Consider the following 16,379-nt stretch of genomic DNA (forward strand, 5'->3'; position numbering starts at 1 on the left):
GGTCTTTTCCATGCAAGTATCAAGAATAATATTGCTTCTTTGAATATCTGCTCTCCTAGAGTGCCAGCTGACATATGATATTTAGATCTACCACAAGCAATGTAACTTTTAACTGCCATTCTAATGATATTTTCCATGACTGCCTTGCCCATTAACAACCATTATCAAGAAAGACCATAATGAACTCTAGTACAGATTATAACGCATTCTCTGCTGTTCAGTGCTACCAATGTTGGAGTTTCTTGTCTGTATGCCGCCATATTAAAAAAGCCTTTTTTTTGTCCTTGTTTACACAGCTGACATTCCTCAAGGTCACGCTTCCCCTCTCTCCTACATAGTACAAACCCTGATATTGTGACATTATGGTCACTCATATCTGTGTATTATTCTTTTCTGGCTGCCACTGCAGGACTGTGAATACTAACAGACTGGTCAGATTATTTCATCAGCTATGGTTATTGGTGCCCATTACAATCTATTTCCTAAGCCAACCATGTCCTTAGTGTGGCCCCATTCATATAAAGAAATATAACAAATGTAAAGTTATTCAGGAGGGAAGTTTCTCCATTCTGATACTCTCAACTTTGTGAAGACTACTGTGGCCATCTCCTCCCCATTTATGGACCTTCACTGGTAGAAATGGTGATTCTATAGGTGATGGGAGAGGCAGTCCCTGCCCCCACACTGTAGCCAGCTCTGCCCTGACTGGAGCAATATCCTCTCTCAGTTTGCAGAGAAGCCTGCTCACAGAAATAGAGTACAAATTCTAGAATACGTCTAGACTACATTAAACTTCCTTTCTTGTAGTTTTGTTAGCACATCTGCAATAATAATAATAATAATAATAATAATAATAATAATAATAAATATGCTTTAGTATTTCAGCCCAAATGAGAAAACTTTCATATGTGCTTAAATTTTATTGTGAATAAAGAACACTTTCTAACTTTGGTTTGTCTCTAGATTGTTTTTCTTTCTTTATAATATTTCGTCCTGTCTTCATGACAGTTTTCACTACAGTATAAAAGTAACACATTATAGTTCTACATAATAAAGTGCTTTACCTGGATGCTTTCCCAGTGACTTGCCTACATTCAGTGTGTTAGTTACCTCCAAAGAATTTTGATGATGCAGTCTTTGTCCTGTGGCTTTTTGATGCATCAGACATTGTCCCAACCAAGCACTGTTCCATTAATTTCTGTGTGCAAGTATGAATATTTTTTGTAACTACTCCACTGAGTGGTCCCAGTGGCCATTCTCATAAAAGTAAATAGCGTGCCACCTATTTATTAATGTGTGAAGACTTCAGTCAAAAAATCTGTGGCTTATCAAATGTGCCCAAATAATACACCTGACCTTAACCCCTAAGGACCTGCCTTCCCCCAACCCAAAATTTATCAAATGTCAGGCATTCCTAAACTCCACTGCTGACTCACACTGTGCAATGTTTTACATGGCCATACCATCTATTATATCAAGTACTTTATAAACATACATTTATTTTCATTACAGATTTTATATTGATAGTATTCCTTAAATTATGTGTTGAGTGTTAACATCCTGGACCATACTTTTACATTACACTCTAATACTTCTGCAGTCTGAGCATGCTTTTCCATTATACCCCCAAAACTTTCACATGTAGACTTAACATTTCTGCATTCTAGCACAACTCAAAAGTTCCAAAATTCACAAAAAACCAACAGGAGAGCAGGACCAAGATGCAAAATGGGTTTATTCGGGTTTATTCTCCTTCAGTTCTTCCGGTTCCGGCCATACCATTTTTACGTTTCCGTTGCCATAAGTAGACAGTATTCTTACTAAAGTCATTAATATCCCTGTTAAGCTTATACTTCTTTCTAGAAATAATTTCATTTTCAAACTTAGTAATCTCTGCATTAATGGCTCTCATTGTGACACGGAAAACTTCAACAGAGATTTCAGTTGCCAAACTCTCCTCCACCTCTGCAATTTTGAGTTGGACTATTCCCAGATTCTTTCGGTTGCGCTTAATAAGTATCTTAAGCCAACTCAAGGAACATAATAACGAGGCAGCCTTCCATTCCTCAAGAAAATCAGTTTCGTCATCATTAAATTTAGATGCAGGTAGTTTATCTACCCGAAGACCCCTAGGTGTAATTGACAAACTGACATATTTCTCTAGCAGGCGAGTGTCATAAAATAAATGACTATTATGCAGTATTAGATAATTTAGTGATGTACTGTATATCTTATTGCTTTTTGTAATTTTAAGCAACAATAGAATATATTTTAAAATATTGTTCATTGTTGTGTCTTATAAACCTTCTGTTTGGTCCCTTTAATTCTGTCTAATTCTGGATATATTGTGTGTTTATCCAATTAATTCATTAAGTGGATTTAATTAAATTTGTATAAAATGGTGCATGTGGTTTGGAAAGGGTTATTCCTTTGAAGGCTGTGGAAGCCGAGGTACCAGAATAAACCCGTTTTGCATCTTGGTCCTGCTCTCCTGTTGTTTTTTTGTGATTTCTGCATTCTACTCATATTTTGCATATGACTCCAAATGTGGAAATGTGTATCTGGATTAGACTAGAAAAGTACTCTATTAAAAATATGAAAAGAAACATTAAAATTAATTTTGCATCATTTAGTACTATTAAGATACCTACACAGAACCCTTGTGTACCAAACTGAATATAGTTATATCAGATTTAAGCTACTCAGATGTGTAGTTTTGGGAATATGTAAGCAAAAATGTTCCTATTCATTTTGGTGTCATTCCATTTCATGTACACCCCGTTTTTCTTAAACTAATTATTTGCCACATCTATTAAACCATTCCTCAATATGACTGAAAAAAACACAGTCATATCCTATGTTGTTTTTTTTTTTTTTGACATAGCTTCTTATTAAAGTGCTAAATATGGGACTTGACATGCAAGCTACAGGTGAATGCTAACAACCTTATTTATTTATTTTTGTTAAATGGGGAACAGCACAGATCCTCGTGGACCATTTCATGTCAACTTGGAGCGCGATAGAGAAAAAAATATTTAGGCTATAGCCTTAACCATCCATGCAAACTGCCAGAACAAATTACCCATTTACCTGATATAAACTTCACAGAAGCACCTGTGTGTAAATAAGCATGAACATATGGGAATAAATTAGAGTAAATTTTCATATCTATAGCCTGCTTATATTTGCAGAAAATAAGTTTAAAGCTTCTCTTTTTGGTATTTTCCTTTCTATACTACATGCACATTTTTCTCATTTTTAAGAATCACATTTCTCAAAACAAGTCAGAACAAAAAAAGCATACATACTCAAGGTGTCGGGAAAAAAAAACATTGAAAGCAGATGTTATAGGACACACGGTACTTCTTTAGTTTCACTCACCGCACTTTTCCACAGCCTAGTTCGATCTTCAACTGTCCACTATATTCATGCAACAATGCAAACAGAAAATACAAATACAACACACTATCACAGCACATATATTTGAGGACATTTTTAATAAATAGTGTGGCAAAAAATTATGCTTCTGAATATCTGATCCTCAGTATGCAAATTTATGGCTAAAAATAAGTTGTTTCTTACATGAATGTAATGAAAACATTAATCTGGTGAATTGTTCCCTCAGCACACTTTCACTATGGAAACATATTTGTCATTGTAACTAAATTAAACAAGACTTTATTTGATACTTTCAGTCCTTATATAGTCACCCAAATAATTTCTTGTTTATTTTTCTGTGGTGGGGAAAGCAAGTCCTGCAAGTTTTCCATGATTCGATGAACAAACTTCCAGTAGCACCAATGTCAAATGCCAAGGAACGAATGTAACTGAAAAGTCAGAGTGGTGGGCACATTTGGAAGATTTAAAGCATTGTCTGCCTTCAATTAAACTCAGTAATCCTGAGTGTTTGAAAAGGGTAATGTAGACATGAGCCATTGCATTCTCTTTCATTGTTTCAGCGAGTCCAGAAAAGCAAGAAGTCCAGTTTACGGCCCATGCTCATTAGTTTAGCTTCACAATTTACCATCATACAAACCATTACTATGACTCCAGTATCAACAAAGTTTCTCATAGTTTACTCTTCAGTAAAAGACAAAAAAAATGTTAATAGATACAATGGTTTAAAAATAAAAGTTTAGTGATTGTGCTTTTAAAACCAAAGAGAAGAAACACAGTGCATTACAAAAAACAAGAAATCAAATACATTTTCCCTAAGTGGCACTTCTTTGGGGTAGTATGACATACTAAAAATAAGGGTAAACATAGGATTTGTGCCTGTCAGGCTTCAGGTAGACATGTTTTTTTTTTTAGTTTTAATTAAAAAAAAAACTACATTTGTTTCTGGTGAGTGTAACAGGAAGTCGTCATTCTGGGTTAAGCCAGTAACAGAAGACTGACTTGCCAGACCCACTGCTCACCCCTAGCCTTACAGCATTAACGATAGAAACAAGGAAGACAAGTTAATGTACCAGGAGCACTGACCATAATCAAGGTAAAACAACATATGGTATTTACACAATTGGCCACCCCAATCTGCTTGTAGCTAAAGTAAACATTTTGCAATGGTCTGTTCAGGTGCCTGATGGGCAGAGCATCTCACAACAGAAGATGCTATCACCTATTCACCATGGCAGTGCTTAGAAACAGACCCTTGTATACATTTTACTACCTGAAAATGGGTAATAACAATCCAGTCATAAATTAAAACAACACATTAAAAAGTGGTCAGTTGGCATGATTAAAAAAATTACATTTTACACAATCTGATTGCACTGAACATTATTTCTGGCATCAATTATCAGGCTAGAGGCAAGGAACCATTCACAGTTCCTCTGGTCAGCTCTTTTTAGGCAGGTTTTCTTCAATGTCTTTCCTCCTTTCTTCTTCAGCTTGCAGTTTCCTACAAAAAAGAGAGATAAAAGCTAACTAAATAGTAGCTCCTGCTTTTATGCCTACACTATATCAAAATCTCACATAACACATATGCAACATTTTTGACCAGTTTCGGCCGATATTACTTGTTTTGGACAAATACTTCACAATTCAAATAAAATACATCATTTAACTATAATATTAAACATTTTATTTAAAATAATTTATTTCGCTGTAAACACAGGGGAGTTCCAGGTAAGAATGCTTGCCAGCTTTGGAAGAAGCACTAGCTTACTGAGGCAAAACTCTGTTAAATTTAACCAACCTGTTTGACAAGTCATAGAAACAGCAGCCAAGGACTAAGCAATGGATGCACTTTACTAGCAGATTAGCATGCCCAGTCCAAGGGCCTGCTATTGTGTTAGTATGGCCAGTCGAAGGGCCTGCTACTTTGTTAGCATGCTCAGGTGAAGGGCCATCTATTGTGTTAGCATGCCCAGGCAAAAGGCCTGCTATTGTGTTAGCATGTCCAGGCGAAGGGCCTGCTATTGTGTTAGCATACCCAGTCCAAGTCCTGCTACTGTGTTAGCATGCCCAGTCCAAGGGCCTGCTACTGTGTTAGTATGTCCAGTCCAAGGGCCTGCTACTGTGTTAGCATCCAAATTCCTAGGGCCTGCTACTGTGCTAGCATCCCCAGTCCAAGGGCCTGTTACTGTGTCAGCATGCCCAGTCCAAGGGCCTGCTATTGTGTTAGCATGCTCAGTCCAAGGGCCTGCTATTGTGTTAGCATGCACATTCCAAGGGCCTGCTATTGTGTTAGCATGCCCAGTCCAAGGGCCTGCTATTGTGTTAGCATGCTCAGTCCAAGGGCCTGCTATTGTGTTAGCATGCACATTCCAAGGGCCTGCTATTGTGTTAGCATGCACAGTTCAAGGGCCTGCTATTTTGTTAGCATGGCCAGTCCAAGGGCATGTTAGCACATTAGCATGCCCTTGGACTGGTAATTACCTGTAAGGAAATGAGTCATGAAGGCACTGAAAAGGTGACCAGATGAGAAAATATTCTGTAGGGAATAATTCATATTCAAGAATTTGTTGGTCTTGAGTTGGCCTTTCAACCAAAGATGTTGACTTCACATAGATCTGAGCAAAGGAATCATTAAGCACTGAAAGGGTACAATGCAAGTGATTATGTCAGTTTGAATTTGTCTTGAAAAGCATCAACCCCATTTATTTAGTTTTAAGTATGCCCAGTAAATCTTAAGGTCAAGTAAAAAAAAAATGTAAGGATCAAACTATGAAGCACAACAGAGAAATACAAGCTTAGCAGTATAAAGAGTAAAGCAAAATGGGTCCCCTTTGAAACATTTATAACCCATAACATCTAATTTCATAACACTGAAACCAGAACATCTAAAACCCAAAACATATAAAACCCATAACACTGAATTTCATAACATCTAACAGTACAAATCACATGAAAATAACACCCCCTCCACATATAACGACATATAATGACACCAAACTACAAAACACACTTTTTACTACGTTTCTGTAGAGGGGCTTGATACAGTGAGGTTAGGAAATTAAATTTTTCCCACTGTAGTGCGATCTTGGAGTTAGTATATTTAATTTTCGGGGGTGTGGGGGGTGCAGGGGGGCTTGGCCCCCCTGCAGAAACATAGTAAAAAGTGTGTTTGGTAGTTTGGTGTCATTATATGTGGAGGGGATGTTATTTTTTTTGTGATTTGTAGTCTTAGATGTTATGAAATTCGATGTTATGGGTTTTAGATGATCTGGTCTCAATGTTTTGAAATTAGATGTTAAGGGATTTAGATGTTTCAAAGTAGACCCAATCAAAACCAATCTAAGACAAGACTGTTTTCAATTAAAATGACAGACATTGATACTCTGTTCAAAAGCTTTTTGGCATGTCTGAATTCCCAACAATTTGACTATTAGTAGATCTGATGCAGTGTCTCTACTCTGTTCTATGTGAAATGTAAAACAGTTCTGATAGACTAGAACTACAAAAGTTGAGTCACATTATATTTGGGAATTTGTTGTCTGTAGGTACATTTGTTAGTTAACTTTTCTGAAGATGTCATGGGCGACGGAACAAGAAAATCCAACAAATCCAAATTAAGATATCAGAACTCAGTTAAATAATTAAATCTTAATACTATTAAAAATAATATCAAAAATAGATTCCCAGATGGATACATGTTGCTCTGGAAGTCACCCAAAGAGAACCAAAGGACAAATAGGAAATGAAGATAACATGAGCTGCTCCCACTTTCTAGCCATGCACCAACAAATGTCTTAGGCTAGGTGACAGTGGCCTGTGCTGGGCAAATGCTTTTCAAATCACACCACAAGGAAATGTCCACTCAAGTTAATTTCGATAGGTAAGAAATTATCAAACACCAGTAACGTGTACGTAAACATCTTGACCTGCAGGTTTAAACAGCAATCCTGCTTTCTTGTGCAATGTGCTTACAAAACATGTATCCTATAAAAATGATAACTGTATTTTTTATAGAAACAGACAAGTAATATGCAAGCATAAACACCGCCACAAAAAGAGGTGAAAAAATGTACTTCATTACAATGTCAGCAAACATTTGCTAGTACTAACTATACAGTGTAAAAACAGTCTCAAAAATTCTTCAAAAGTACCACTTTCAGTACTTCCAGCAGCCTGCTATACTTTGAGACCTAGTCACTCATTACCTCTCCAGTGCTGAGGTCATACACTCTTACCTCCAATTCATCTTCATCTTCCTCCTGTTCATATGTTCCCAGTACTTGCATCTCTGCAGCATTTCTTCGCCCTGCTTGGACTTGGTCTTCCCTTCGCCTGCCACCTGATCCCCTTGATGACATAGAGCTGGACGAACTGGGATCTCTGGGACTATGTGATGTAGGGAACGTTGGTCTGCTATATGGCAAGATATCTTCTGCACCTTAAAACAGAGTGCCAAAATAAAGAAATCAGTAAAGCAACTAGTACTAGTAAACAAATATCAATATTTTTGCAGTATAAAACTACAAAATCTCAATGTTTTTAGGCTTACTGTAGTATTATAGGTTCATAGATTAGTAGTAAGCTAACTGCTCTTGCGAGTCATTTTAAGCCTAGTCAATTATCCCTTGTGAGATTTATACCCTGCACCTTCTGTTTGTAAGGCAAACACCTTAACCATTAGGCCACCCTCATTCCTAGCAAATTTTGTCTGACTTTTACAAAACTGGAGAGCTATTCCATACAATTCTTCTAGTACAATCTCTAGTCTGACTGCAGTAATTTTATCAGTTCAGCATAAGCTACCACTTAAGATATTAAGCAGTCAAACATAACGTATACATAATGTCTCACAGTTGCAGTGTAGCACAAATTTAGATCAAATTAATGTCTATTTTTTTGAAAAAAATTGGAAAAATAAGCTGCTACTGCTAGTAATTCCCAGAAGAAATGATTACTAGTAGTATCAACAGAGATCAATTGGTACTTACTACAGAGACACAAGATAGTATAACTTAAAATTGATAACCTGAATGTGAAATACAGCAGTAAACAGCACCTGTGCCTCAACACTTGATATTGAAGAACTCACTGCTGTTCATCGCCTTTCAGAGTTAACCTTTCTTTACAGAAGAAGCCCTACCTGACAAACAAAGGTTGCTGTGGCCTTGATGTACTTTACAGACATCCTTTAATGACAAAGAAGCTGCTACAATGGACAGTGTCTACGACTGCAATGAGATGATGGTTGTGTGAGTATTTCAGCCATCAGAACTTAACCATAAATAAGGAATGTTTCCACATTTTCAGTGCTCTTAACTGCTTCCAATATGACAGTGAAAGAATGTTCAAAGAACAGTGTGTGTGTGTGTGTGTGTGTGTGTGTGTGTCTACTGTTGTGTATTATCACACCACAGTATATCAAAGTAGGATGCTACAACATGCAAACTCATTCTCAAAAGTATTTGTCTTAGCAAGAAGCTGCATATCACGCTGTATGGAACTACACTTTTCTTGGGACTATATTAGAAGCACGAAAATGCTTCTGATCGAATACGGAAAAAGCGACACATATTAATTGAATTGCATTTAAACGATTCGATGAATATGTCATAGGGCAAGGAGATAGTTGGCCTACTTCTCGGAGTTGCCTTTTCCTTCCATATAGTGCAATCTCAAACTCTGTATATTTAGTTAGGGGTGTGTGGGGGGCACAGCCCCCCCAACCCATTTATATTAAATTATATTTTTTTAGCGAATGGCCACATACGTTTTTTCCCTAGGGAAAAATTTGCTAACGTGGCCGTTTGCTATTGTTAGGTTTTGTGCATTATGTGTCGACTTTTATGTAGTTGCACATATTTCAGTCTTATAATATAGACCCCTTTTTTTCAGTAACAGGTGGTGGATGCAAACCCAGGTCTACATGCCAGGAACACATTGTACTATATGAGGCATGAGACTTAGAAGGGAATGAACACTGGATCTGTAGACTACAGTTACAGACAGGAGAAGGCCAGAATGATACCACAGTACAAGGACATGACTGACTGACTTCAACAACTGGCTAAGCTTCTGGTGTCATTCTAAGGGGATCCAGTATCTGTCTGCCTGGGATGACATGATCATCAGATCACGATGCTTTGCCAGAGATGGCCTGCACCTGTCGCCCTTGGGATTCCGGATACTGGCTAAGGCTCTTGCCACCCCTATAGTGCCTTTTTTAGGCAAGGTTCAAATGACAAATTCATCACCATAACAGGTACAAGTAAGCAAAATCTGAGGGTAATGCTTACTCAATGCTAGAAGTCTAAACCTCAAAATGCATTCACTTGAGGCACTCCTTAAAATGGAGAACATTGACATCTGTGCAGTGACAGACACCTGGTTCAAGGCTACAGAGAGCACCCCTGCATTACCAGGCTATAATTCATACCACACCTTTTGGCCACCTAGCCTGGACTGAAACACTAAAGGTGGAGGTGTGTCCATATTCATTAAGGATATCCACACCTCCAGGCTAGTTGCTCAGCATAATGCATCCGAGATTATCCAAGTGCAACTAACTCTGGGCAAGACCGCAATCCAAATTGTAGCTTGTTACAGATCCCCCACCATGCCCCAGGATTCCCACTCGTCATTTCTTGATGCACTGGAAAATATTACAGTACAACCCAACACCCTAATAATGGGCGATTTCAAAACTAGCCCACTATTAACTGGGAAAACTACTCATGTACCAACTGCTTTGCTCAACGTTTTCTGGAATTCATAAATTCCAATGCCTTGGATCAACTTATCCACACCCTCACCAGGGGCAGCAATATCCTAGACCTGGTACTTGCCAACATGGGCAACCGGCATTCCACACCAGAGGTCAATTTCTCATTGGTCAGATCCAACCACAAGCTAATCACCCTAGACATCCACATCCCGCCCCCACCCCCCATTAAGGGAAACAACCATAAAAAATTTCTCCAAAGCCAACTTTACTCTTCTTAAGACAGAAGTGGCAAACTTCAGGACACCCATGCAGATGGACAATAGAGGTACGACTGCTGAATCTTACACAAATGCACTTTATAAGCACTTACACAAGTGCACGGATCGTGCTATCCCTAACAGAACCAAGATGCTATCCTCCAAAAAAAAGGAAGCCAATCTGGTGGTCCCCTGCCATAAACAAACTTTACAACAGAAGAAAGAAACTGTTGCAAAAAAAGAGTAAAATCCCATGACTGGAAGAACTCCCAGGTCAGCCTCAGTAAGAAGCTGAGATCCCTCATAAAATCCTCCAAAGCTAGTTATGAAAACAAAATCGCCACTGATTCTAAAGATAACCACAAAGCATTCTATAGCTATGTCAAGAATCTCAATGGCAACACTCAGTTCTACTCTGAGTTACAGCACAATGGCACTAAATATATAAAACCAACTGATATTGCCAACATCCTGGCAGATAGGTTCAGTGCTAACTTTAACCCCACCCCCACCCCTTAAAGGGCCTATCTCTATACTGGAAGAATGCAAAGTTCCTGTAATCACAGCTGCACAGGTAAAACCCACACACTCCAAAGCCAAGAACACAGCACCCATGGAACCTGACAACATCCCAGGCTGCATTCTACATGAACTACAGAATGAACTGGCACTCAACCTAAGCACCATGTTCACTCATAGCCTCACCTCAGGCTTTGTGCCCACTGAATGGCGCACAGCGACGGTTATCCCACTCCACAAAGGAGGAGCCACCATGGACCTCGGGAACTACCGCCCCATTAGCCTAACAAGCCTGGTCTGCAAGGCCATGGAACGTATCATCATGGAACTTATAAACAAAGACATTGGTAATCTCCAAACTCTGGACTCCACCCAGTTCCGGTTTGTAAAAGGCAGATCATGTCTCCTAAACCTGATTGACTTCTTTGAAGCAGTCACCAAAGCCGTAGACGAGGGTAAGGTGGTTCACACAGCCTATCTAGATCTCGCCAAGGCTTTTGACACCATCCCCACTCTGGAATTATAGATAAACTCACTAAACTAGGTATAAATCCCTACGTCACAAGATGGGTTGCCAACTGGCTCACTGGCAGAACCTACACTGTGAAAGTAGCAGACTCCAAATCTGACTTCAGACCAGTGACAAGTGGAGTACCTCAGGGTTCAGTCCTGGGTCCTCTCATGTTTGGTATCTACTTTTCTGAAGTACAGGCTAACACAGAAGGTCTTTGGCTAACGAAGTTCTCAGATGACTGCAAACTAGGAGCCATAACTGAAACTCCTAATGATGTGGACATCCTACAAAACGGCCTCATTGAGACAGATGCCTGATTTCAAAGCCATGGCCTCAAGCTCAATGCCAAAAAGTGCACTGTCATCCCCTTTGGTAAAAACTCTGTACCCATGAGCTACCCCATAGGTGGTAGTCTACTTAATACCGAAAGTGTGATAAGAGACCTTGAGACACAGGTGGACAGTAGTCTCTCCTTTGATAATCACATCGCCACAGTAGTCGGGAAATCCTTGTATGTTGCACACCTCATCACAAAAGGATTCTCATCCAGGAAAAAAGAGGTCATTGTTCCCCTGTACTCGTCACTCATTAGACCCATTACAGAGTACAACGCCCCTTTTGGTATGTACCTCACAAGACATCTACAACAACTGGAAAGGCCACTGAAATACCTCACAAAAAGGATTACTGGTCTCAAACAGATGCCCTATGCAGACCGTCTCAAAAAAAAATCCAGCATTACTCCGTCGCATATCACCTACTCAGAGGTGACCTCTGCATAACATACAAAGCTATGTCAAACTCAGAGCTGTTGGACATGCTCTACTTAAAGAAATCCCAATCCCTCCGAGCTACATGCTCTAGGGACCTAAACCTTGTCACCACAATAAACAGAACATGCTGGAGGAATAGATTCCTGTCCCAGAGACTTCCCATACTCTGGAACAAACTACCTATCCATATCAAACAAAGCTCCTCATTAGCACTCTTCAAGAATAATCTTGATGACTGGATGGGAAATAGGAAATTCACCCTGGGGAACACCTCTGTGGCTCTGCTCGACAGGGGCACAGGAAAATAATTTTCTTGGGTGGCGAAAGCCAGGGTACCTATTTGGCTAGGCTTGTATATACCCTAGGGCCAATAACCTAGTACCTACCTATGAACCTATGAAGTGAAATGTTTGCTTATTTATTTGCAGACTGATGACTGCATAGGTAGAGGATCACAGCCAGGAGCCCCCCCCCTTTCAGGCTAGAGTCAGTAGCTGACTCCTCTCCATGACAGGACTCAACATTTCACAATCATGTCACTGATCGGACAGGGAAATAGTAAACAATATTAACAAAATTATGTACATATTTGGCATAATTTCTGATTGAGGCAGAGCCAGGAAGCACTAGGAATGCATTAATAATACCTTCAAATGATATGTGTGTGTGTGTGTGTGTGTGTGTGTGTGTGTGTGTTAGAGGTGGTAAGTTATACTCAAAAGCAGTACAGTCTGTATAGACTTGTCTGAATAACTGCCCTTCAAAATTCCATGAATTCTAAATGCATACTGGGGAACTGCTGCAGAGGTTATTGTCCAATGACGAAGAACAACTCAGAAAAGACAATGCACTAGTCCTGGCGACAGTACAGAAAGAAATAAAGCTAGATGAGAAAAAGGTGTTAGAGATCACAAAGCAATAAGTAAATTTACAGTCCATGCCTTGCAATATATAACAAGTCTGCCCCTGGTTAAATGCATATTAAACTCAAGCTCTTAATAATGTCCTCCTATTCTATCCCTAGTCAGAAGCACATTAACAGGCAGTGAACCCTACAGTACTTTAAAAAACAGACACCAAAGAATATACGCAAATTCTTTTACAATCATACAGGTCAACATATAGTCTTAAACGAAATATACTGATCAAAGATTTCATATCTGTCATGAACAGTAGATCAGAATAAGAATGCTATGATAATGGCAATTAAATATTTTATTAATCAGAAAGAGAGAGAGCCATCTTAATGTGAGCAGTTGTGTGCATTTCAAAAAAAAAAAAAAAGCAAGCTAACTCATATTTCAGGATAAAGTATTTTCTAATTTTACTTTTAACACTCTAGAAAACTAGAATACTCTGAAACAACAGAAGGAATTAGCATTCTGCAGCAATGTGCATTTTTCTTAACAGTGCAATTTGTTTTTTTTATTTCATTTGCAGCACAAACTCTCCCTCATGAGCATCTAGAAAAGTGTCAACTCTAAAACTCAGCAAAGATATGGTAAGCTTAGGTCAAAATTTGCTGGCATCACTGTGTCTGGTATTCAAATACTCTTTCTCTAAATAAAGGACATATTGGGAATATATAGGAAATTATTGCTACCCTATCTCAATCATGTAAAATTCTTGAAAAGTGCATTCAATCCCAGCTCTCCCAATGTCTCACTAAAAATAACCTCCTTTCCCCCAACAACATGGCTTCCACATCCATCATAGCTCTACTACACTCTACATTTCAATAGTACTGTAAATATTCATTGGAATGAAGGTTAGTATCTGCCCACTTTCTAGACCTTTCCAAAGTTTTCGATACAGTCTCGTACCCTCCATCCTCCTACAAAAACCCTCAGCTCTAGGATTTGATGAAACATCTACTTCACAGTTTAACAGGGATCTGGCTAACAGATCACAGGCCATAAAATGGCTCAAGCCTTCTCCCCTTGCCTCCCAGTTTCCACAGGCATCCACCAAGGGTCCATTCTTGACCTATACTTTTCAACATCTTCATTAATAACCAACCAGATACCTCCAAATCAGCCCCAAAAATTCAGTATGCCAATGACTCCACTATCATATTTAGCGAACAAAACCTTAACAACCTGCAACAAATCACTCAAAAATCCTTCTCTTCCACTGGTCTGGATAACTCCCCAAAACAAACTTATTCTCTTTAACCCAAGATAGTTCTCAGCCCTCCTTTGATATTCTCTCAGTAAATAACACTAAAACAAAAATTCTTCCACTTACTAAGCTGCTTAGCATCTGCACTGACAATAGCTTAAAATGTGATTACCACATCCAGCATACAGTAAAGAAAATTCCCAGAAATTATTTCCCTATATAGAGTCAAAAATCTCCTCACTGACCAAATGCCCCCCCCCCCCATTTTTGCCAGCTTGCAAGTCTCTCAGTTCACAAAGATTGAATAATGCTATCACAAAGTATCAAAATATGCAGGAAATCACCTACAAAAATCACACCACTGACAAAGGACTAAACTGGCTCCAACTACCCCATTTACTATCTTACTCCCAACTTGGGACTACTCATAACCTCATCTATAAATCTATAAACATTTCATCTTTGTCAACTCTAATCCAACCATTCAAACCAAACAGACCCATTACACTCACCCCAAATGCTGCTACTCCACATCACAAAATCCAATAACACAGCCGGTGACAGTCTATTCTAAACTATATTACCAAAGCATGGAACACCATACCTCTCTCTGTAAAAACAGAACATCTCAAACATTTTAAACAGAAGCTAAAGTCACATGTGCAGAATCTTTGGCTATGGCCCTGCACTAACCCTGGGTTAAGTACCGCTAGACTAAACCATAATTCCATACTTTTCCTACCCTTCAACTCCTTCCCTTGCCTTTTCACCATCCTTCTCTCTACTCTCACACACTTGCCATAGCTCACTACTACCCCCTCACTTCATCCTTCTTACATTCACCTACAGAATCTTTTTTCCTCTCCTTCTGTTCTTTCTTTACACTTTCAATCACTTCTAGTCCCTCTCCTTCATTGACCAGTCTTTATTCTAGTACACTAGCTGCTGACTAGCCAAAAAATAAATCAAAAAAGGGCTTTGCTTTTCTGCAACTTTATGTCTATTTTATGTCTTTATTAAGAAACAGCTTACTGAAGTATACAATACTTCTATCTACTGAAATGTATGTTTTTATACAGAAAATGCTGCTGTTCCACTGAAATTTGTCTGTATATTGAATTATGCTCATCATCTTCCTTTCCTCAAAATAATAATTTGTATCCGTGCCTTATTGTACTACCTGCAATGACTCTATCACTATGCAGACATTTCAAAATACTGCTGAATTACTCTTCTTTAACATGTATAAACCCTTACAAAACCTCTTTATTCACTAGACTATGCATACGTTAGTAAAATGCTGTTTTTCTTTTCCACACTATGTAAAAATCTTTATTTAATATTTATCATTTGGAGCTTTTCTCCCTGGGTCTCTGCTGAAAAGGGGACTTTGTGCTGAGCTGAACTTTCCTGGTCAACAAATGCAATAAAGGACTAACTAATCTGACAACACCATTACGCCATACTTACCTTTTCCACATAATGATAAAACTACTTTAGTATTTTCCACACGCATCACAATAAACCACATTACCTTGTTGAGTTCGAGTCCTTCCAGGTGCACCTTCTCGTTTTGTTGATTTTGTTCCTCGTACCTTTCCTTCCCCTTGTCGCTCCTGGGAATCTTTGCGTTCTGACGAGCTGTTCCGTCCATCTGAGTGCTGCCTGGTATCTGCTGCCTCCCTACCCATGTAGCAAGCCCCTTTCTTTTCTGCCGAACGGTCTGCTCTCTGGTCTGTTAAAGGCAGCCTGGTTGACATTAGTGACCGGGACTCAAGCTGCGACTTTGAGTGAACTGTTGGGGACTTTACAGCAGGTGGTGGCAATGGTGGGGGAGGAAGATCTGTTAAACAGAATGACTTTCTCATAAATACAGTACAAGTAAACCAAAGTAAAATGTGCATAAGTTAAAGAACACCAGTTTTCATAAACGCATACTTCAGATTACTACCACTATAGCAACAATTATGAACAAACATCTCATTCACATCATCAGAGCTCATAACACAGTATTTAAACCCCATTAAATGTCACAGCTGTGTGCATCTTACTGATATACTAAACAAGATCCATTT

General features: G+C 38.9%; 1 protein-coding gene across 3 annotated transcripts in view; it reads right to left on the minus strand.

Annotated features, from left to right (window-relative positions):
• Nucleotides 1-3,478: 3,478 nt before the first annotated feature.
• Nucleotides 3,479-16,379, minus strand: part of ROBO1 (roundabout guidance receptor 1) — a 1,916,411-nt gene continuing 1,903,510 nt past the window's right edge. For all 3 annotated transcript variants that reach the window (XM_044072442.1, XM_044072441.1, XM_044072443.1), the window contains 3 exons: nucleotides 15,839-16,147; nucleotides 7,635-7,837; nucleotides 3,479-4,900 (listed from right to left, as the gene is read on the minus strand). In XM_044072442.1, the coding sequence (XP_043928377.1) occupies nucleotides 4,886-4,900; nucleotides 7,635-7,837; nucleotides 15,839-16,147 (527 nt within the window). In that variant the 3' untranslated portion in view covers nucleotides 3,479-4,885. The remainder of the gene's footprint in view (nucleotides 4,901-7,634; nucleotides 7,838-15,838; nucleotides 16,148-16,379) is intronic.

This window comes from Protopterus annectens, chromosome 5.part0 (genome assembly GCF_019279795.1).
Source record: "Protopterus annectens isolate FY-2018-M chromosome 5.part0, PAN1.0, whole genome shotgun sequence".
Lineage (NCBI taxonomy): Eukaryota > Metazoa > Chordata > Ceratodontiformes > Protopteridae > Protopterus > Protopterus annectens.